At 45.4% G+C, this 23,951-nt stretch overlaps 2 protein-coding genes across 2 annotated transcripts in view; one reads left to right on the top strand and one right to left on the bottom strand.

The window, feature by feature from the left end:
- Window positions 1-11,140, top strand: part of aprt (adenine phosphoribosyltransferase) — a 31,460-nt gene extending 20,320 nt beyond the window's left edge. Inside the window, exon 5 of the mRNA XM_059651726.1 lies at window positions 5,232-11,140. Within this exon, the coding sequence (XP_059507709.1) occupies window positions 5,232-5,290 (59 nt within the window). The 3' untranslated portion in view covers window positions 5,291-11,140. The remainder of the gene's footprint in view (window positions 1-5,231) is intronic.
- Window positions 754-22,721, bottom strand: cdt1 (chromatin licensing and DNA replication factor 1). The gene is made up of 10 exons (XM_048547114.2): window positions 21,984-22,721; window positions 12,111-12,197; window positions 11,693-11,919; window positions 11,363-11,557; window positions 9,114-9,259; window positions 8,275-8,378; window positions 5,833-6,021; window positions 4,696-4,839; window positions 3,828-4,029; window positions 754-1,386 (listed from the first exon to the last, which is right to left on the bottom strand). The coding sequence occupies exons 1-10, from the start codon at window positions 22,500-22,502 to the stop codon at window positions 1,223-1,225; spliced, it is 1,977 nt and encodes a 658-aa protein (XP_048403071.1). The 5' UTR covers window positions 22,503-22,721; the 3' UTR covers window positions 754-1,222.
- Window positions 22,722-23,951: the final 1,230 nt, after the last annotated feature.

Genomic DNA, 23,951 nt, shown 5'->3' with positions numbered 1-23,951 from the left:
ATCTTCATAGTTATATCCTCAAAAAATTCCAGACTAGTCAAGCACGATTTCACCTTTGCAAATCCATGCTGACTCTGACCTATCCTGTTACTGCTATCCAAATGATTCGTAATTTCATCTTTTATAATTGATTCCAGCATCTTTCCCACCACTGATATCAGGCGTAACCGGTCTATAATTCCCTGTTTTCTCTCTCCCTCCTTTCTTGAAAAGTGGGACAACATTAGCCACCCTCCAATCCGCAGGAACTGACCCTGAATCTATAGAATATTGGAAAATAATTACCAATGCGTCCACGATTTCTCGAGCCACCTCCTTAAGTACCTTGGGATGCAGACCATCAGGTCCCGGGGACTTATCAGTCTTCAGACCTAACCAAACTACAGAGAAACAGCACAGGAAGTAATAGCAACCACCCCAGCAAACTGATGCATATAAATAACAAGCAGGACAGAATATTCACGTTTCACTGGAGGCACACTGACCATGTTACCTAGCAGGGTGATGAATGTTTGCAACCAAAACCACCAGCTTGGCGAGCATGTCTACAACCTCATCTGTAACCCAAACTACACATCTTGTCAAACTTTAAATACCTGAGTGTATATACCATGTGGGATTGCAGCGGTTCACCACCACCTTAGAGGGCAGTTGGTGCTGGGTAATAAATATTTCCCCAGCCAATAACACCCATGTCCTGTGAATGACTTTTGCCATAGTTTTATTTACAATTAAATGATTTCTAGTCTGAAAAAAAGTTCAAAAATGTAACATTTAATCAAAATTTATCAATTTAAAAGTGTTCCTCCACACGAACATTCCATTTACTTTAACATCAGCCAATGATATCTTTCATTACACAGACCAGTGTCCAAGTTTATATCCTGCTATTCATTTTGAAACAAAGCATTAAGAAATGTCTGCTCCTGAACATAATTCAAGTTTTAGAATTGGCAGGACGAAGCTTAATTAATTTCTCTCCCCTTTTTAAATTAGCATCAGCAATTCCAATGTTGAGGATGGAATTTACAATAAACCCAAGGATTGTACCAAGATTTTCCCAAAAGGAACAGTACATAATTGCAGAACAAACTGCCCAAAACAGTTCACATCAAGAAGCAAAACACATCTTTCTCCTATATACAGATCTTCATAGTTCACAGATTTATATTTGGCTTTCAAACATGAGCTCTGTACAGAGCTTTCATGTCCATTTAAAAAGTTATGCTTTTTCTTCCTCTTTAATCTTTTCTGCAATTTTCTCTGCAACCACATTCAAGTCTGTGTTCTTGTTTAGCTTCAGGTACACATCTTTACGGACTTTATGGATGCTTAGCCAGTCTGGAACAACATCAGCTAGTAATCGCAAATGTTTCTCCATATCATCTGAAATTTAAAAAGGGAGGGGGCGAAAAAAAATCACTAAATACAAATTCCAATAGTAAGGCATTCAAACAGCTGATACATGAAATTCTGAAGCAATGTTTTAAATTAATATCTAATCAAAGGTATACAAAATTAGGTGCCCAAAAGGTAGAGTCTCATTACAATAAGCAATCTTTCAGAAGATGGAAATGGTTAAGCCAGTCCCCTTGATTCAAAATCCTAAAGCTACATCATTCATGTTTAGCTGATTTAAGACATCTCTCTCTACTAGTCTTCATGTAAATCTGCTCCAGGCATTGACTACGCTTTGTGCAAAGTTTCCCGATATTACCAAATTTATCTTTTCCAGTCTGTTATTGCTACACAATAATTTTTCAGCTGTCTTTCCAGCCAGAAAAGACCCCCAACTTACTACAGCTTTTCCCCTTGTAACTAACAGCTTGGATAACAGAAGTCACTACTGTCTGTGTCTTCTGTGTACTGCTTAAGTATTTTTGTTTCGGGAACTACACGTGGAAGATATGGTTTGACAGAGACAACATAGCTTGGTCAAAACCCCATACAACTTAGATTGCACTTTTCTGGTTATTCAGTTTGCTTTCCACATTATTGAACACAAACCCAGATTCCACACTGACTCCCAAGTCTGTTTTGGCATCATCCTAGCCTACTTTGATACTAGTCATGGAAAACGCAACCTGCTTTTCCTTCCAACTGAGTCAATTTTTTAAAAAATCTACCCTCATTTCTCTTGCTACATTCATGTTCCGTTACAACTACCATTTCATGCCAACTCATTCAAATCCACTTTACCAGGTTGTTTGGTACTATCTGCTAGTTTTATTACTCTGAACCAAATTGTAAAGTATGCAAAGGCATTTCTGTAAATTATAAACAGTAGAGTGCAAATTGAGAGTCCACAGGTACCCCATTCAGTTTGTCCCTCCTTCCCTCACAACACTAAGAATTTACATTTAACAGTTTAGAGTTTACTCTAAATCCGTAGTGCTTCTCACATGGAACTCTGATCAAATGCAATTAAAGGAATTTCAGACAATTTACCACACCACATGGCTAGATTATTGATAATTTGGTGAATGTTACCACTGATGACTATGGTGCTCAATCGTGCAGATCAGAAAAGTCTTCAAGTACAATCCTTGATATATGGCAACTGTAATGTTGAGCCAAAGCAGCTATCACAATTTGTTTCTTAAAAATTCATTCAGGGTGTGTGTCACCTGCTGGGCCAGCATTTATTGCCTATCTATAGCTGCCCTTGAGAAGTTTGTGGTGAGCTATGTTCTTATATTGCTGCAGTCCATTTGGTGTAGGTGCACCCACACTGCTATTAGGGACAGAAATCCAAGATTTTCACACTGAAGGATTAGCAAAACATTGCCAATTCTGCCTGCTGAGTAGCTTGGAGGGTTATATGCAGGTGATGGTGCTCCCATATCCTTCCCAATTAGTGGCTGTGGGTTTGGGAAGTGCTATCTAAGAAGCATTGGTGAATTTCTGCAGTCCATCTTGTAGGTGGTGCACCCTTCTGCTACCGAGCATCTGTGGTGGAAGAACTGAATGTTTGTGGATGTGGTGCCAATCAAGTGGGCACCAACTGGTTTTAATAGCTCAGGTTAAGAAAGAACAAGAAATAAAATCAGGCAGCAGTTTCCAGGGAGACCAGCATGGCAAAGTTGTCTGTCAAGCTTAGTACAGTGATAGTAGAGGTCATGTGGTACAGTGGGGAGTATAACTGCCTTTGGCCAGCTCTGGGTTCAAGCCCCATTCCAGGATTTGATGCCAGGGAATGTGCACTCATAACATGCCCAATGCCTATTGCAAGCAGCAAGAGTCAGAATATGTTTTGGTGAGCCATGCATGATGTGCATCTCACAAATTACAGCCTCTCATACTTGGCTAGCAAGAGGAAACGCAGCTTTGGAAACAAGTATTAGCAGGTGCTTTGGTTGCCGCATATATCATGTGGAAGGGAAGTGAAGAAGAAAGGAATGGTGATCATGGTACTTGTAGGTTCATGAAAACACAACTCTTGGGAAAGGTGCTGAAAGGCTGCCCCTGTTCATATCTCTACAGTAAAGCAGAAGATTGGGAAAATTGATTGTGTATATTTTCCATGAGGACTGAACCACCTTCACTATTGTAATTCATTTATAAAGTTTTCTGCATTAAAGAACCAGGCACAACTTACAGCATCTTAAAGAACAAATACAAACAGGCCTGGAAGGACAGCCATTTTAAAATTAAGCTCATGGTACTGAAATAATTATAGCAGTATATTTTCATAGCAACATGAAGCAGTGCTATTCTACAGAATTGGTTTATTAAAATATTATTCACAGCAGTATCCACTGGGTCAGCATCACAACTTATCTGCAATATCAGAATAATTATTAACCATCAATTTGTTAATAAATTACCTAGGGCCATCACTGAGCGATAGCTGTCAACCACCCTATTGCAAGCCACTGTCATAACCAAGGCTAATTTCTTCTCAGCCACGAAGACATTGCGTAGAATTCTTGTTATGTCAGGCAGCCGCATCATCATATTGAGACGCTCTGTTTGCGCAGTAGTTCTGGTCATTACCGCCTGCATTTTTTGAGCTTCTTTAGCACGAATCTATGACAAGTATTGATGGTTAGTGCTTCTGTCTCCAAATCAATATACAGTAGACTACAGAATACAAATACCTAATGAGCAAAGTACAGAAATGTTGCATTAAATCAACAAAAGGAAAAGAACTTCATCGTAATCACCAAAGTGTACAATTAAACACAAGGCTATCCTCAACAAGAACAAATAAATGACGCATTACATACAACGGAGACTGCGAAGAACAACCTGATCAACAAGGAAATTACAATGAAGTGGTCTTAAACACAATGCTGTAAGAATTAGTTACACATTGATTTGAATGAATGGCAAAACTGCACAAGCAAAATTTACTTGTTAATGCTTTTGGAAGTGGCATTCCAAACACTTATAAATGAATTATATTACAAACATTGTAACAATATTGTAGGCTGCCACTGTTTTATTTCACAAACACATAAATAAAGCAAAAACACATGTTCGTTCTTCTTTTAGACTTCAAGCATGAGGGAAATTACAGCACCGACCTGTTAACTGATTGTGACAGAAACCTAAACTAAGTTTCTATGTCTAACAGTAGTATTCAACCTGTGGATATTAACCAGAGTGTGCTACAAAAACAAACATTGTGAAAAGGACATTACAGACTCATTAAACTTAAAATTTAATCTCTACTGGTCAGTCTCAGCTTACCCTCTCTAGCAGACTCTGGGAAATCCCGTTCAGTGCACTACAAGGTCTAGGGCTCAGTAATTTTGGCTCCTTCTTTTGCTCAGTAGTAGCAGCCATAGCAGCTTCTGCAGTTTTGAGGGCTATGTTAGCAAGTGCTTTCTCCATCTGAAAATGCAAAACTATAAAATTTAGTACAGTACATTTATAGTAATGGAAAATACAGACAAACACAGAATTAAAGGCACACTGAATACACGTAGCCTTTACAAAAACTGCTGATTTGAATGCACAAGTTGAGGTAAACAGGTAAGATTTAATTACTGTTCCGGAGATATGGCTATAGAGATTAAGAAATGCAGTTGGCCAAAGGGGACCTGGTTGTCCTTGTTCAGCAGTGACAAAGTTAACATGCAGGCGCAACAAGCAGTTAGGAAGGCAAATGATTTATCAGCCTAAATTCCACAGGGATTTGAGTAGGAAGTAAAGATGACTTGCTGCAGTCATACTGAGATTTGTAAGACCTCATCTATGTACAATTTTTTTGTCTTTTTATCCAGGCAATTATACAACTGCTATACAGGAAGTGCAGAGGTTCACCAAGTTACTCCTGGGATAGGAGGACTGTTTTACGAAGAAACTGAAGAGCCTGGTTGGGTATTCCCTACAGTTTCAAAGGATGAGAGGTTATCTTGCTGAAACATGTAAACTTCTTGTAGGGCGTGACTAGATGGGCAGCAGCAGGGTGTTTCACCTAGCTGGTGATGCTCGAACTACAGGTCATTATCTTGGGATGAGGGGCAGACCATAGAAGGCTGAGATGAGGAGGAACTTCTTCATTCAGAAGTCAGTGAACCTATGGAAGTTTCTCCCCATGTGGATTGCGGAATCTCAGTCATTAAGCATGTTCAAGACATAAATTATTAGATTGCCGGATAATAACTTCAGAAAAGGACATGGAGATACTATGGCAAAACAGCACTGAAGAAATGATCAGCCGTGATCTAATTAAATGATGGAGTAAGGCTGACAGGTTCAACAGCATACTCAAGCCTGTGCACAATTTTTAAACACAACAACCCCACTGTCCCACCCTGTACTGCCACACAAAATGCATAGGAAGAGATTTTAGATTGGACTGGATTGTTGGCGTATCAGTACCTTTGGTGTCATCATACTGCGAGCTTTATCAAGGACCTCGTGAGCAGTTGTTAACTTTTCCAACTCAGGGGGTTGGGGCAGTTCAGCAGCAGCAATGTCTGGAATTTCATCTATATTAAAACGTGGGTGCCATCGTGCAATCTTGTCATCTGGTACATGCATTGGAGGGTTAAGAGAAGCCAGGAAAATCTGGTGAAAAATAAACAATATGAGTGACATTGCATCACGATCAAACCAAATTTCCCAGTCACAGCAGGATTTATGCACTTGTTCATGTATATAATCCATTTTGCTCTCCACAGGCCTCACCCTAAAAACTATTTTCTAACCAAGAATGTTAACAAGAATCTGCAAGCACTGTCATGATGTGTGCAAGAAATGCAGAAGGTAGCATTTTTCCTTTCTTCTCACCCACCATAACTCAGTAGATATTTCCAATTTAAGGCAATGATAAGTACCATATCGATCATGTATAGTTCTGTATACTCATGTACAATGTTTTGTGCCAGTAAACTAATGCAGAAACTCCCAACTATTTCAAATTCAAAGACAGGAAAAAGCTATAGGCTATATCCCACACATATCTAATCATACAAATGGAGGGCACGGTGACTCAATGGTTAGCACTGCTGGCTCACAGCTCCAGGGATCCGGGTTCGATTCCACCCTCTGGCAACTGTCTGTGTGGGTTTTCTCTAGGTGCTCTGGTTTCCCCTCACAGTGCAAAGACGTGCAGGCTAGGTGGATTGGCCATGTTAAATTGCCCGTAGAATGCAGGGCTGTGCAGCCTAAGTGGCTTAGCCATAGAAAAGGCAGGGTTACAGGGATAGGTTAAGAGGGTAGGTCTGTCTGGGATGCCCTGCAGAGGGGCAGTGTGGACTTGATGAGCCAAATAGCCTGTTTCTTCACTGTAGGGATTCCATTCTAAAATATGCATCAGATAACATGGTTGGGGGAATCATGATTTGGGGCTAGTGGCTGATGGTGGAAGAGTGCAAATTAAAGTGTTATCCACCAATAAAGGAACTGCTTCGAGTACATTCACTAGTTTTACTTTAAATATTATATTTTGTTTTTGATTATAATTTTAAGTACAAAACAGCTGAAATAAAATATTCAACAGGCTAATTTTCACTCAGAGCCCCAAGGATTTTCACCCCCTGTCCACTGTGGAATTTCAAGAAAAAAAGACACGATCTCACAGGATTTAGGTGCTGCTGGCTAAACCAACATTTATCGCCTGCTTTAATTGCCTTAGAGATGCTAATGGTGTGCTGTCTTCTTCAATTGCTGCAGTCTATAAAGTTTTGAGACATCCTACCAAAGAGTTCCAAGATTTTAATCCTGCACAGTGCAGGTCAGCAATATAGTTGCAAGTCAAACAGTGTGTGGTTAGAGGGGAATTTGCAGATGGAGTTGTTGGAGCTCCAAGTATCCAGGCAAGTACAGTATTCCACCACACTTCTAACTGTGCCTTTAGATCACGGACAGACTTTAGGCAGTCAAAAGGTAAATTACCCACTACAGAATTCCTAGGCTCTGACCTCTTGTGGGCTATACAAGTTATACGGTTGGTCCTGTTCAGTTTCTGGTCAATAGTGACCCCCAACATGTTGACAGTGGTGTATTCGGCAATGGTAACACCATTGAACTGACAGGGAAATGGTTAATTCGCTCTTGTTGGTGACAGTCATTGGTTAACACTAGGGTGGCATGAATATTAATTTTCACTTAACCCAAAAATTAATGCTGTCCACATCTTTCAGCATATGGATTTAAACTGCTTCAGTGTCCGACGAAGAGTCACAATTCGTGCTGAATATTGATCAATGGATATTCCCACATCTGACCTTACGAAGTGAAGGCGAACCGGCTGAATATATCTGGAACTAGGGAACAGCCCCAAGGAACTCTACAATGTCGTCTCAGGGACTGCGGTGGTTGACCTCCAAAAACCAAAACTGTCTGTCTTGACGTCTTTTTGTCCATCAAATTTGGTTTTACTAGGGTCTAGTGATGTTACACTTCATCAGATGGTTCTGTGATTCCAAGTGCAGTCAGTCTCACTTTACCTTCAATGAAACACTGTCACCTATAGTAATGTTAGTGCTAAACATGTCCCTTTTTTTCCTTTTTGCAAACACACACTGTCTTCGGTCCGAATATATCTGCAAAGCTGGTGGATCGTTTTAAAGACTAAAAGCAAAATCTAGCTTATCCTATACTCAAAATATAGGATAACTGATCAAAATTGATCAAACAGCCAGCAAAAGCCACATCTACTATTGTTGCTGATGACGACAGAGTGAACTGAATGAACTGAACCACAGGATTTTTTTGCTAACTTAGTGACATGGCTGTCTGTTTAATTAAGCTACATTGTTGCATTGAACACTTAGCTGTGGAGTCAAGACAAAATGTCCTGTTGGACCACTCGCTTACCTTATGGTATTGTTTCACAATGCTCACAAGATTTTGGCTGAAGGTGCGACGTCGCGAGAGCAGGTGAGATGCTGTTAGTTGTGTATGGCCATCAGAATTCTCCTCTTGGGATAATGAAAGAAGGAAAATAATTTTTTTGAAGTCTTTAAATACTATCCTTCAGGTTCCCTTGTCCACTAAAAGTAGTAACTAAGTTGATATTCTATCCCATGGTTACCTCTGTAATGAGTGACAGCCTGAGTGACAGTAAACAACAGCTAGAAAGGAAGTATGATACAATTGAGCCCAGTTTTATCATTTGCAACTATCTATTTTTCAGCAAGAGTTACTTTGAGCCAGCCCCCCAGCCTCAATGTACTGAGATCAGCTATCACATCCCAGCTGTCACCCAAGCAGAGAGTATCATACTCCAAAAGGGGAATTGACTCTGGAATATTCCAACCAATGTAGCCCAGTTACAAGCCACCATTGCCCAGCTAAGAACGAGAAAAGTCAACAAAATAAAAGTTAACTTTGACTAAAGAGTCAAAGAAGTGCCTGGACAGTTAATTACATAGTTTGCACAAAGCTCTTGCTCATTTGCCACTCCTTTGACTCACAATGGAGCAGAACTAAACAAGTGCTAGGAGGTAATGAATATTAGTGTCCCTGCTCTAGCTGGCATTATAGTTTAAGTCTATTAGAACTTATGCAGTTGTTGTCCACAGTCAAATTTATTTCTTACACCTTGGATAAGGCTATAAAGCAATGGAAGTCATTCAGAAAACGAACTTTAACAGCAGGCATAGCAAAAGATTGCAAACATAGTCCAAATCTGCAACACAATTCATGTCATTTACCTCCTTCAAACACAGGATCAATAGTGAGTTGGTAACTGGACCTTTTCAGAGAGTCACTCCATGTTGGGATTCCCTTTTCCTGTCTGAACTTGTACGCAGAAGGGTAAACAGTCTTTATCTGCCCAACATTTCGTTTCTCAAATTTCCTACAAAGACATTAGAAGGTAACTGTTCAAGCAAGCTAACAAACAAAAGTACTAGCAAGGACTTCTACAATAAATTTTGCTGGTTTTGTAGGCATTTTGTTTACAACTCGCAGTTCACATATTCACCTCTAAAACTGCCATTCCAGCAAGATGATTATATCAAAAACACAAATATGCTCCCCAGGTCCACTAAATTTTTCAATATCTCCTTCAATTAATTTTATGTATTTCACAAACTGTCTAAAATGACATCACTGGAAAACAAAAAAGTGTGTCCTGAGGAAAACACCTAATTCCAATGTTCATAATTGGGAAAGTGATAAGAATTGTGACAAAAAGAGGACAATTTACACAAAATTAACAATCAATCAGTCTTTTGTCTGCATAAAAAAGTCATGCTTCAAATTTACTCTGTAACAAGTATTTGGAGGGGTAATAGGTTATTACATAAAACAAAAGTTTTCAGGAGAACTCTGGTGGAAAATGTTCTTTCATCCTTAATTTGCAGAGCCAGATTTAGACATTGTTCAGCTGAAGGTAGGTACAATTCACCAATGTAATATTATTTGTCACATTCCATTGAATGTCCATCAGTATAATCCATGACCAGATACAAGGTGTGAGATTTATATATTTTATCATTTGTTTTTGAGTTTGCAGTAGTGGCATATGGGTTTTCTGTCTCTCTAAACGGATTTAAAGATTAACTTCCAAGTCATTCTGTAGCCATGGCAATTTTATTTTCAAACACAATGCAAGAAAGACTTCTTAGGGAACAGTGGGTTTTTGTTTACATTAAGAGAGTTTACAATCAAAGAAAACAGTACACTGCATTATGTTTTCAGATGGAAAATGCTGACATTTTTTGGGGGGAAGCTGAGGGGGACAATCAAAGCTTGGAAAAAAATGTTTTCTTTTAGTTTCTTTTTTCTCAGATCTGCAAGATACTTACCAGAAGTTGGCTGTGTAAAGCAGCTGCACCTCAGAAAAGGAAAGGATCATTTAAGTTGTTAAAAATAGGTTATCTCAGTGTAATAAAAATAACTATGGATGCTGAAAATCTGAAACAAACACAAAATGCTGGATAAACTCAGGCGATCTGGCAGCATCTTTAGATAGAAAAAAGTTTTGACAGAGGGTCACTGGACTCAAAACTTTACCATTTTCTCACTACAGATGCTGCCAGACCAACTGAGTTGCTTTAGCAGTCTGTTTTTGTTACCTCAGTATAAGCTTAGTTTAAAAGCTCCAGACCAGAACAGTTTGGTTAAAACCCTGAAGGAATGATTTGAAACTGAGAAAGTTTAAGTTTGATGAAGGGTCTAGGCCCGAAACGTCAGCTTTTGTGCTCCTGAGATGCTGCTTGGTCTGCTGTGTTCATCCAGCCTCACACTTTGTTATCTCGGATTCTCCAGCATCTGCAGTTCCCATTATCTCTGATACAAGTTTAAGTTTAGTTGTATCAGGGCCCCAGGAAAAAGCAACTGCATATTCTCAGCCAGGAACTGAAGCCAAACCCATTTGGGATAGAGAAAAGGATTTTCTCTGGTGTTTGTATACTGTAATGGGATACTGCTTGTTTTAATGGGGTTATATTTTTTACTGCATGTTTTAAAATTTTTAAACATGTGTTGTGTAAATGGAAACAAAAACAAAAATTGCTGGAAAAAAATCTCAGCTGATCTGGCAGCATCTATGGATAGAAATCAGTTAAAGTTTCAGGTCCGGTGACCCTTCTTCAGAATGGGAGCTCCAGTTCTGAAGAAAGGTCACTGGACTCGAAACGTTAACTCTCGATTTCTTTCCACAGATGCTGCTAGACCTGCTGAGCTTTCTTAGCAATATCAATTTTGTTTCTGATTTCTAGCACCTGCAGTTCTTTCATATTTTTGAATTCTGCAAATAGGTTGGTTTACTCAGTTGTATCTTCCCTTTTTTAACATAATAAACTTGTTTAATTGTTAAACCTAAATCTACATTATTAATTGAATTAAAGACCACTTCATTAAAAAGCCAAAAAAAAAATGACCCATTGACCCAGATTTCCACCTGGGATCTGGCTTGTCCAATAATAAAATCAGTCGGGATGATAACAATACTCACTTCCTCATCATGTCCTGGACACCTTGTTTTACCTTGGCAAAGGTAACAGTCTCAGAACGATTGAACAACATGCTTACAACAGTGTCCATACTACGGAACATCTCTGCTAACAGCTTGTACTTGAAAGGCAGGGTCAACCCTGGTGGAACATCCTGCGCCAAGTTGTGGAAACGTTGATATGCTGGAGTCTTTACCCTGGAAAAGCATGAATTATTGAAAACAAGAGGTCTTGCATGTTCAACTTCTGCTCCATAAGTTTTGGTTATTTTTAAATAATTTTAAATCTCATTATTAAACCTTTTACAGACCATCCATCCTTCCTTTCCTTACCTCTCCTCTGCACTTGAAGTCACCTCCTGTCCAGCTGTTTTTTTCTGTTCTACCTTACTTTCATGTACTTTCAGTTCCAGCTCTCGAACCCGTTTTAACCGGCTTTTGATATCACTATTCAATTCAGATGTAGAAGCAAATGAACTTGATACTGGTGCAAGTTTCTGGATTCGTTGCAACCGTGCTTTTAACCCTGAAAGACCTTCCTTTGCAGGTGTTGCGGAGGTCTATAAGAAACATACATTGAAGACTCAAGGAATGGTTTTGATCCTAAGTTCAATGAAAGTGATATTTACTAAAATAGTTCAGTGTAGGACCTTTAACATCCCTTTCATCCTAAAGATGCACTGCAATTGAATATAATGGTTTGCAGATCAATTGCCTGAACATATTCTGAAAATTTGCACTGATTTCATACCTGCTTGCTTCTTCCATTTGAACTTTGCAGACTTGGAGGCTTCGAAATCACTTTCCTTAAGGTTGCAGGCTCATGGATGGATAAATCCTAAACAAGGGCACCAAAGTTCACTGGTGTCAACAGCTTCAGATACATGTATTATAATAGAAACATTGTTCTAAAGAATACATTAAAAATAACAGAGAATCTGCCATGCTCATTGTTTATAAATGAATTAATCTGTCCCTCCCCCAGTATTTCACAGAATGCGTGCTCACTTGCTAGGCTAGCATTTATTGCCCATTGCTAGTGAAGTAGTGTTGGTGAGGTGCTTTCTCAAACCACTGTAGTCCATGCACAATGCTCTTAGGGAGGCCAGGAATTTGACATGATGACATGAGAAACAGCAACACTGGTCGAAGTCTGACAAGGATGGAAACTTAAGTGGTAATGCATCCTTGTCCTCATAGACGACGGATCTCGTAGATTATGAAGTTAACAACTTGCAGACAAAAATTGGATTTATAATGTACTTGCTAAAATGCCAGCACATCCCATTGTGTTCCATTTCCAACAAATTACTGTTGAAATATAGCCACGATGTTAACTGAACAGTTGCCCAGTCAGAGCCCACAAACACAATTTTTAAAAAAAATGTGCTTGTTCAATAGGATATGGAAATGGCTGGCTCGGCCAACATTCATTGCCTAACCCTAACTGCCATTGAGATAGTAGTAAGTTGCCTTCTCAAACCTCTACAGACCAGATGATGCAAGTACTCCAAAATGCCATTCAAGATGGAAGCTCCAGGATTTTGACACAGCAATTAATGAATAAATAATTAAGTGATTTAGCTCTTTATATCTAGAGGACTAGAGTACCTGAATGCAGAAGTAATACTGAAGGTACAGAGAACATGATTACAGACCCCGTTTGGAATACTGAGAGCAAGTCTGGGCATCAAAACTCAAGAAGGATATGAGAGCAAATTACTGCAGATGCCGGAATATGTACTGAAAAGAAAAACTGCTGCAGCATCCATGATGAGAAAGCAAGTTAATGTTTCAAATAATCTAAATGCAAAATGTTAACTTGCTTTCTCTCCATGGATGCTGCATGGCGTGCTATGATCGGCAGTATTTTATACGGATGTGAGTTTGCTCGCTGAGCTGGAAGGTCAGTTTTCAGACGTTTCGTCACCATTCTAGGTAACATCATCAGTGAACCTCCGACGAAGCGCTGGTGTTACGTCCCGCTTTCTATTTATCTGGTTAGGTTTCCTTGGGTTGCTGATGTCATTTCCTGTTCTTTTTCTCAGAGGGTGGTAGATTGGCTCCAAATCAATGTGTTTGTTGATGGAGTTCCGCTTGGAATGCCATGCTTCTAGGAATTCTCGTGCATGTCTCTGTTTGGCTTGTCCTAGGATGGATGTGTTGTCCCAATCAAAGCGGTGTCCTTCCTCATCTGTATGTAAGGATACGAGTCATAGTGGGTCATGTCGTTTTGTGGCTAGTTGATGTTCATGTATCCTGGTGTCTAGCTTTTGACAAACTGGAGGACGTCGGGTTGGCTGTGCACCCTTGCGACCAGCAGATCTTAATGCTGGCTTCGGCCTAACGCTGGTTCAGGGGAGCAGCTAACCTGCAACGATGGCTGCGGCAAGTGCTCGTGCCCCAGGTCAGGGGGTCCGGAACACCATCCGTGTTTCCGTAAAGAAGGTGGATGAAGGTGCACCTGTGGACCGCACCTTCTTCGTGAAGAGGGTCCTGTTGGACTGTTGTGGGTTCGCTGCTGCGGACATTTACTGCCTGCAGGATTTCCCCGGAGGTTTTTACGATGTGACCTTCAGGAGTGCCAAGCTATGCGAGCGCTTCCTGGAGGTTTTCAAGGAGAAAGGAGGTGAGGGCCCCCTCTCTGTATTGACCGCTGTCCCGCCAGCGCAGAGGAGCCGTATGGTGACTGTACATATGTACAACCCGCACGTGCCAGCAGTTGATGTCCTGACCTTCCTCGGAAGGTACGTGAAGGTGGAAGGGGACCTAAGTGACATCATGGACCCCTTTGGCATCTGGACCAGTAAGAGGCAGGTCAAGGTGACGCTTGACCATCCAGCTTCGCGATCGGCGGGAGCAAGGGCTACCTGACCTATGCAGGGCAACCTAAAGTCTGCCATGCTTGTGGTAGGTCAGGTCACGTGGCGGCCGACTGCAAAGCCACCATCTGCAGGAACTGCAGGGAGGAGGGACACCTTGCAAAGGATTGCCCACAAGAGAAAAGCTGCAACCTTTGCGGGGAAGTGGGCCACCTTGAGAGGGCATGCCCGCAGCGGGGGACCACCTACGCCCAGGTCGCCGGCAGGGGCAATGCGGGTCAGCGCCCCCGGAGGAGAGGAAGGCACCAGGGCCCAGCAAGGACCCCACTAATGAGCAGGAGGGCCAGGCTGCGCAGGAGGGCCCAGCCCCGCAGGATGGGCCCGAGGCCGGCAAAGCACCCCTGCAGGCTCCGATCCCCCCCAACAACCCGGAGTCGAGGGAGGCGGCGACAGGCGACCCAGGGGAGTGGACAGCAGTCCGGAAAGCGAGGGGGAAGGTGCGTTGACGGGCCCAGGAACTGCAACCATTAGGCGGGAAGAGGCAGCTACAGGGGGGCTATAAGAGCTCCTCTGACGAGGGGGATTCGGAGAGGGCCCGCCCGAAGCAGAGGTTAAAGATCTCGAGGGAGAAGGAAAGCAGCACCCCGCTTCCAGGTGACGGGAGGCGTCCTGAGGCTCCCGCCGACACCCAGTCAAGTGCCGCTGGGGCACTGGAGGGCCCCCCGGAACCTCCAGGCAGGAAGGAGGAAACAGCACGTCCCCAGCCTGACCCGGAGCCGGACCCTACTGCCTCCGCACCCCTGACGGGGGGGATGCCACCCGGAAGGCAGCATGGACGGTTTCCTGAGCCCGGAGAGCGTCCAGCAGTTAGCCCGGGCAATGGGCATGAAGGGACAGACGGAAGGGCTGGACCTTGGACTTGGGGAGGGTACTGCGGTCACTGCCCACAATGGGGGTACGAGTTGCGAGCATTAATGTGCGCAGTGTCAGGTCCACCGCAAGATGTGTATCCACGTTGGCCTACCTGACCACCATCGAGGCGGACCTCCTGTTTCTGCAGGAGTGCGGGATACCGCACCTTGGCAGGTACGGGAAATGGTCCGGCGCCTGGACCTGTGGGCCTTCAATCTGGTCGGGGGGTAACGACTGTTGCTCCTTGGGCCTGGCTATTCTGCTGCGGGGTGCAACTTCACCATCTCTCAAGTTCAGGAGGTGGTGGGGGGGGGGTGCCTCCTGGTGGCTGATGTCACCTACAGGAACGGTCCCCTGAGGCTGATCAATGTGTACACCCCAGCGGTACGGAGTGAGCAGGTGGCCGTCCTGCAGCGGCTTCCACCCCTGCTGGCTACGTCCAGGCCGGTCATCCTAAGCGGAGACTTCAACTGCATCATCGATGTAGATGGAAGATCCGGCGTGGGGACAGCAGGTGGGGGGAGTCAACTGGACGTCACGTCCAGATTCCTGATGGGCACGGTGAAGGACGCCAAGCTGCTCGACGTCTTCAGCACCCCTGCAGATGCAGCGCAGCGGAGGTACACCTGGTCACGGCCAGACGGGTCTATCCGCTCAAGGATAGACTTCCTGTTTGTGTCACGGGCGTTCTCGGTCAGGTCCACCGGCGTTGAGCCGGTGTTCTTCTCTGACCACTGCCTCCTGCTGGCCGACTGTCATTTACAGGACGACCAGCCGGCCGGCAAGGGGACGTGGAAGCTCAACACGACTCTGTTGACCCCAGAGAACGTCGAGGAGCTTAAGAGGGAGTACGCCGGTTGGAGAACCGTGAAACCCCTCTGAGTCTCCGGGCGACTGGTGGGAGACGGTGAAGGAGAACATCAAGAGGTTCTTTGTCCTCAAGGGTGTTCAGAAGGCAAGAGAGAGGCGGGGAAAGCTGTCGCGACTCCAGAAAAGGGTGCAGAACCTGCTCCTTCTGCAGTTGATGGGGGTTGATGTCACGGAGGACCTCCGCGAGGTGAGGGGCCAGCAAGCCTCGCTCTTCGCCGCGGAGGCCTCCCGGATAATCTTCCGGTCCAGGGTCCGCTCCGTGGAGCAGGACGAGACGTGCTCGCGTTTCTTCTTTCAGAAGGTGCACAAAGAGAGCTCTGTGCTTAGCCGGCTGAAGGAGGACGATGGCTCGGTGACATCGTCTCGGCCCGACATTTTGAGGATCAGCAGATCCTTCTATGCCGGACTGTACGACACGAAGCCCACGGACAGCACGGCCTCCGAGTCGTTCCTGTCGTCTATCACGGAGGTCTTAGACGACGGCACGAGGGTGTGGTTGGACCGGCCGATATCCCTGGACGAGCTGACCAGAGCCCTCAAGTCCTTGGAGAGGAATAGGACTCCCAGAAGCAACGGCTTACCGGTCGAGCTGTATTCCGCGCTGTGGGGCCTGGTCGGCCAGAACCTGCTGGAGGTGTACGATAGTGCGCTTCGGGCAGGGGAAATGTGCAAGTCCATGAGGAAGGGCATCATCACCCTCATTTACAAGAGGAAGGGGGAGAGGGAAGAAATTAAGAATTGGCGTCCCATTTCACTTTTGAACATGGACTACAAAATCCTGGCCAAGGTCATTGCCAACCGGGTCAGGTCTGTCCTGGAGTCAGTGATTCACCCTGACCAAACCTGTGCTGTGCCGGGCAGGAAGATCGCTGAGAGCCTCGCGCTCATCAGGGATACGATCGCCTATGTACAGGACGGGCGGGTGGACACCTGCCTCGTCAGCCTGGACCAGGAGAAGGCCTTCGACAGGGTCTCTCATGCTTACATGAGGGACGTCCTCTCCAAATTGGGGTTCGGGGAGGGCATCCGCAATTGGATCCGGCTGCTCTACGCCAACATCGTTAGCGCAGTCTCGATCAACGGGTGGGAATCAGACAGTTTTCCTGTTCGATCTGGAGTCAGGCAGGGCTGCCCGCTCTCTCCTGCCTTGTTCGTGTGCTGCGTGGAGCCCTTTGCCGCCTCCATCAGGAAGGATGTGAACCTGAAGGGCGTGACTATCCCAGGCAGCGGAGGCCTTCAGGTCAAGACCTCCCTGTACATGGACGATGTCGCCGTCTTCTGCACCGATCGTCGGTCGGTGAGTAGATATTGGACATCTGCGGCCAGTTTGAACTGGCCTCGGGTGCCAAAGTCAATAGGGGTAAGTGCGAGGTCATGTTCTTCGGGAACTGGGACGACCACTCCTTCAACCCCTTCACCGTCAGGACTGACTACCTGAAGGTGCTGGGTGTTTGGTTTGGTGGAGCTGGGGCGTGCACTAAGACTTGGGAGGAGCGTATCACCAAATTGAAGCAGAAGCTGGGCAGGTGGACGCTCCGGTCCCTCTCCATCGCGGGTAAGAACCTGGTTGTCAGGTGCGAGGGGCTTTCGGTACTGTTGTATGTGGCGCAGGCCTGGCCTATTCCCTGGGCCTGCGCCGCTGCAGTCACCCGGGCCATCTTCCACTTCATTTGGGGGTCGAGGATGGACCGGGTCCGCAGGGACACCATGCACAAAGACCTGGGAAATGGGGGAAAGGGCGTACCGAATGCCACCCTCGCCCTGACGGCTACCTTTGTGTGCGGCTGCATCAAGCTGTGCGTAGATCCTCAGTACGCAAACACCAAGTGTCACTAATTACTGAGGTTCTACCTGTCCCCGGTGTTGCGAAGGATGGGCCTGGCCTCGTTGCCACGGAACGCTCCGAGTAGTTGGACCGTTCCGTACCACCTGTCGTTCGTGGAGGAACTTTTGAAAGGAAACACCTTTGACCACAAGGCCGGCAGGCAGTGGTCAGCACGTAGTGTCCTCGGGACCCTTCCGGAAAAGGAGAGGGTGGATCCTGTTGTGTGGTTCCCCACGCAGACTGCCAAAGTCGTTTGGCAGAATGCCTCATCGCCAGAACTTTCAAACAAGCACAAGGACATTGCTTGGCTGGCGGTGAGAGGGGATCTGCCAGTGAGATCCTTTATGCATGCCCGGAATCTCTGCGCCACCGCACGCTGCCCTCGAGGTGGCTGCGGGCGGGACGAGACTGTCGATCACCTCCTTCTGGAGTGTGCCTATGCGCAGGAGCTCTGGAGGCGGATGCAGTGGTATTTGTCGAGGTTCGTCCCGAGCAGCTCCGTGACGCGGGACTCCGTGCTCTACGGGCTGTTTCCGGGGACGCACACCGAGACCAACATCAACTGTGCCTGGAGGACCATCAATGCGGTGAAAGACGCTCTCTGGTCTGCCCGCAACTTGCTGGTCTGCCAGCTGAAAGAACTGACCCCAACTGAGTGTTGCAGACTGGCGCACTCCAAGGTCCAGGACTACGTGCTGAGGGACGCGCTAAAGCTTGGGGCAGCCGCCACCAAGGCGCGGTGGGGAAAGACCACCGTATGAAACCCCTCGTCCAGAATAGAAAAAAAGAACCCTATCTGGTAACTGGGCCCAGCTGGCGCCTTCCCCAACTGGTCAGGAGGCCAACGGGGACCGTGCGGGGAGACGACTGCCGGGGTGTTTTCTTTGCTTTGTTTTTTTTTCCATCTTTGTTGTTTTTCCCTTTAGTTGGTGTATGTACCCGCTGGGTAACCCGGAGCGGCTTGCATGACTGGGTAGGTGTGTAAATATGTTTTATTTTTTGTACATCTTACGAATCAAGTATATTTTTTCAAATAAAAAAGTGACGAAACGTCTGAAAACTAACCTTCCAGCTCAGCGAGCAAACTCACATCCAGAACCTCAACCTGAGCTACAAATCTTCTCAAAACTCGCTAGTATTTTATATTTTCATTAAGAAAGGATTTATTGGCCTTGAGGGAGTACAATATAGGTTTACAAGAACGATGCCTGGATAGGGGTTAAATTTGACAAGAGATTATACAAATTCGGCCCATGTTCTCTAGAATTTAGAAGTTAGGGTGTAATTTGATCCAAGTTTTCAGGATACTAACAGGAAGGGACATAAACATAAACTACTTTAATGGTTAGGATTCTAGAACTAGGGGGTATTGTCTGAGAATTAGGCCAGCCAGGCTGTTCAGAAGAGATATTAGGAATCACTTCTATATACAAATGACAGATGATGTTTGGAACTTTCTTCCACAGCGAATGCTGGATCAGTTATTAAAATTAAAATTGAAATAGTTTTTTTTTGAAAGAAAAAGCTATTAAAGAAAATGGCTAAAGGATAGAATACGACTACAGATCAGCCATGATCTTAATAAGTAGCAGAATAGGCTCGAGGGCTGAATGGCCTACTGCTATGGTCAAGAAAATAAGAAATTTAGGAAGAGAGAAAGGTCAGGAAAAGAAATCTAAACTGCGCTGTAAAATTTTATTCACAGTCGAGGGGCTAAACAAGGCCTTGGTAAAACAGTTTATCCAAAAGATCGAACTGTTCGCAGCACAGCTCTAAAGTTAACACCAGATCATGTACTCAAGTCTTTGCTGTTGATTAAGAACAAATTAAAACAAACCCAACAAGGAATTTGCTTAAAGGTGCTCTCGCACCATTAACCAATATTATGCAAAAAACTAGGTTATTTTTTGCTATGCTGTTTAAAGACAGCCTTACAGACTCTGCAGTAGATCAAAAGACACTGCATTTATAAAAACAATTGGAGTTATAATTGCATGTGGAAAGTAGGGTGATGCCTCTAGTCAGCTTTTATAGATGTTTGATTTATAACAAAAGTGTTGCAGGAACAGAAAAGACTGAGTATTACTTCTACATTCATCTCAAAATAAATTGACACATTGCAAAGACTGACAGCTCACTACTAACTTCTCAAAACCAATCAGGGTTGGACAATAATCTCTAATCTAATCCCATGAAAAAAATAAAAGAACATTAAATATTTGCAACTCAGGGTGGTGTGGGGCTTGAAGGAATTGAAGGTGGTGGTGATTCCATCTGTTAGTCAACCTTGTTGTGGGTTTGCAAGATGCTGTCCTAAGGAGCCTTGGAGGATTTCAACAGGGCATCTTGTAAATGGTACACAGAGCTACTAAGTGTTGGACGCGAATGGAGTAATGCTTTTGGATGTGCTGCAAATTGAGTGGATTGTTTTGCCTCACTGGCATCAAGCTTCTTTGTTGTTGGAGCTACACTCATCCAGGAGAATATTCCATCGTATTCCTGACGTGCATCTTGCAGATGTGGCAGGCTTTGGGGAGTCGGGAGAGGAATTACTTTCTGCAGGATTCCTAGCACCTTATCTGTTCTTGTTGCCACTGTATTTATATAGCGAGTCCAGTTCAACATTCAGTCAAAGATGTTAAGGAAGGGAATTCAGAGATGGCAATAATGTTCACATTTCAACAGGCAACCATTACATTCTCCCATGTTGGAGGTGGTCATTAGCTTGCACTTCTGTGGTGCTGAGGATGGGTTGCCAGACTCAAAACGTTAATTCTGATTTTTGAGAGCTGCTGAGCTTTTCCCGCAATTTCAGTTTTTGCTTCTGGGGTGCAAACGCTTCCATTATTGGTCACCCATGCCTGGATATTGTACAGATTGTCCTGTGTACAGACGTGGACCACTTCAGTAACAGATTGAGTCAACAGTAGTGCTGAACTTTAGTGAGCATCCTGCTTTCGACCAGAAGATAGAGGGTAGGTCATTGACAAAGTAGCTAAAGATGGTTGGGCCTGGAATAATGCTGAAGACGTCCTGCAGAGATGCCTCAGAACAGAAATAACTAACCTTAGACAACCATAACCAACCTTCCTTGTGCTGGATAGGACTCTAACCAGTTGACAGTTGTCCCAACTCCCACTGACTCAAATTTTGAGAGGAATCCTTGGTGCCACAGTTTGTCCAATATTGCCTTAAACTGCATGTTTGAATCAAGGCTGTAATCAGGTCAGGAGCAGGCTGACGGAGCAGGGAAGGAAAGAGATTGAAGTTTTGTTTAACACATCCCCATGTGTGACCTTTGATCTTCTATTTATAAATTGTGTCTGACACCACCTCTCTCACTAACACCAGAAAGAGGATTGAGGCTCCAAAGGCGTGTGTTTTCAAATAAACCTGTTGGACTACAACCTGTTTTCGTATGATTTCTGCCTTTGTCCAAACCAGTCCCACACCAGCACCTCCGCATCTTGGTTCCTTTGAGACAACCCACCTAAAAATCATTGAAACAAACCTTACGAAAACATGTTTATGATTACTCCAACAAAAGTATCAAAAAAAATCCAGAGGACATAATGGTCGATCCTGCTCCTATTGTGCCATGTCAATGTGCCTGCCATTATTTTGTTCACAACTCTAGCTTGACTGAGATCCATGGTAGTGTGCACAAAACAAAATTTTCTTTATCCTCAATTCTTTTTCGATTGGGATCTTAACTTCTTAATGGAAGATTTTCCGCAAAATAGACTACTGCAATAATGTTTGGAATGATAGAATGGTTCTGAACAAGGGGGCCCACTGTGTCTGTGCCACGTTATCCATGTTATCATCCGATTAGGTTACAAAAGTAGCTCCCCGAAGGGAAGGAAGTGGTTGAATTGCAATGGTCAAAATCTACAAATCGCGCTCTGGGTCCTCCTAAGGTAAGGAAAATATGAATGTAAGTTACCCTTCACAAACAAGAAGGAATCGCTGGAGAAACTGAGCCGGTCTGGCAGCATCTGTGGAGAGAAAACAGCAATTCATTCTTCACAACTGCTCCGAAGATGGGTCACCGAACCCGAAACGTCAATTGTTTTCTCTCCACAGATGCTGCCAGACCGGCGATTTCTATTTCTGATTTCCAGGATCCGCAGTTCCTTTTTTAAAAGCCTTTCCCACCCGCTGTCCGATGGCAGACATGTTATTCAAGACTCACCGTGGGCTCGGATGCTCCTGCAGGAGTCAGCTGGGCACCTTCCTTCACTTCGCTCTTTTCTGCAACAGGGTTCTCCCCAGCTTCCCTGGGCTGTAACACGAGACACCTCCGGGCAGACGGCACCCTGCCCGCCCGCTGCGATCCCACCGTCGAGGTCGACGCACGATCGACGGAGGTGGAGCGGCTGCGCCTCTTGCCGGTGCTGCAGCGAGAGCCAGCTCCAAGTGGCTCGCCTTTCGACGGTGTGACGAGTTCGCCGAGTGCGGGCTCTCTCTTGATGACCTCGGCCTCTGGGCGAAGAGCTGGGCTGCTGCCTTGCTGGTGGCCCCGGCTCGGCCATTCACCAGAGTCGGATCCTGTGGGCAGCGTAGGGACGGGGCAGGGAGGAACAGCCGCCTTCCTTCCCCTTCTCGGCTGCAAGCGGCGACCACCGGGAGACTTTGAACCTTTCAGGGCCGGCAGCGTCGTCCTCGGTTTTTTGGCCTGAGGGAAAAAGTCGGTCAGTCTGGCCTGCGCCATTGCGCAGCGGACTTCTTCAGGAGCGGTATCACTGCCGGGAGGACGGTGTGCTCCGGGGTGTAAAAGTCGCTATGTATCGGGGCCTAAAGAGAGCGATAGCCCGGGGAGCGCGTTAATCGCTCTTGGATGGGACTTGAGGGAATCCTGGGTCTTAGGAAGGACACAGGTCACTCTAAACACAGGCCGGATATGGCTGCGGCTCTCGCTACTCCGACGGAGTTTGGCGCCAAAACCAGCACGTGACGTGACCACGCTGGATTGGTTCATTCGGTTGCAGTCCAGACCAATCGCAACATCGGCTGCTCGTCCGTTCCGCGCTGTCGGCCCGTCCTCAAAGTATCGCCCCGCCCACGTCCCATCGCTCCGCCCACAGAACTTAACACATCTCCGGCTCCTCGCCCATCCTATTCGCTCCGCCCACTTACTACCGACCCGCCCCCAGGCTCCCTGCTCACCCTGTTCATCCCGCCCACAGTGCCCCGTCTCACACCCTCATTGGTCCAGCTGTCTCAGGCTCTGATTTAGTTTCAACAGTTTACCAGCCGAAGTTGTATTCGACCGTAGGAGTTGATCAGCCAAAGTTAGCTCGAACTGTACAAGACTGTGTCTGGTAGGCAGCTTGTGTGAATCCATGAGGCACAGCAATCGTCACTCTCGTCCACAAGTGGAAGGGGCTAGAGGAAGGCAATTAAGCATGGGTGACTTAATTTACTTCAGATTGTAAATGGCAGAAGTGTTGGAGGAGACCATCTACAATCCGACCCCACCATCCAAGACATTCTTCTATTCCCACCCCTGTCTGCTTTCTGGAGAGACCACTGTTTCTGTGACTCCCTTGTTTGCTCCACATTGCTCTCCAACCCCACCACACCTGGCACCTTATCCTGCAGATGCAGGAAATGCTGCACTTGTCCCCACACATCCTCCCTCAACCCTATCCCAGGCCTCAAGTTGACTTTCCACATTAAGCAGAGATTCACCTGCACATCTGCCAATGTGGTATAATGCATCCACTGTATCTGGTGTGGCCTCCTCTACATTGGGGAAACCAAGCGGAGGCTCGGGGACCGCTTTGCAGACCACCTCCGCTCGGTTCGCAATAAACAACTGCACCTCCCAGTCGCGAACCATTTCAACTCCCCCTCCCATTCTTTAGATGACATGTCCATCATGGGCCTCCTGCACTGCCACAATGATGCCACCCAAAGGTTGCAGGAACAGCAACTCATATTCCGCCTGGGAACCCTGCAGCCCAATGGTATCAATGTGGACTTCACCAGCTTCAAAATCTCCCCTTCCCCCACCACATCCCAAAACCACCCCAGTTTGTCCCCTCCCCCCACTGCACCACACAACCAGCCCAGCTCTTCCCCTTCACCCACTGCGTCCCAAAACCAGTCCAACCAGTCTCTGCCTCCCTAACCTGTTCTTCCTCTCACCCATCCCTTC

Source organism: Stegostoma tigrinum, chromosome 16 (assembly GCF_030684315.1).
Source record: "Stegostoma tigrinum isolate sSteTig4 chromosome 16, sSteTig4.hap1, whole genome shotgun sequence".
Classification (NCBI taxonomy): domain Eukaryota; kingdom Metazoa; phylum Chordata; class Chondrichthyes; order Orectolobiformes; family Stegostomatidae; genus Stegostoma; species Stegostoma tigrinum.
This window is presented reverse-complemented; position numbering and strand designations above follow the sequence as displayed.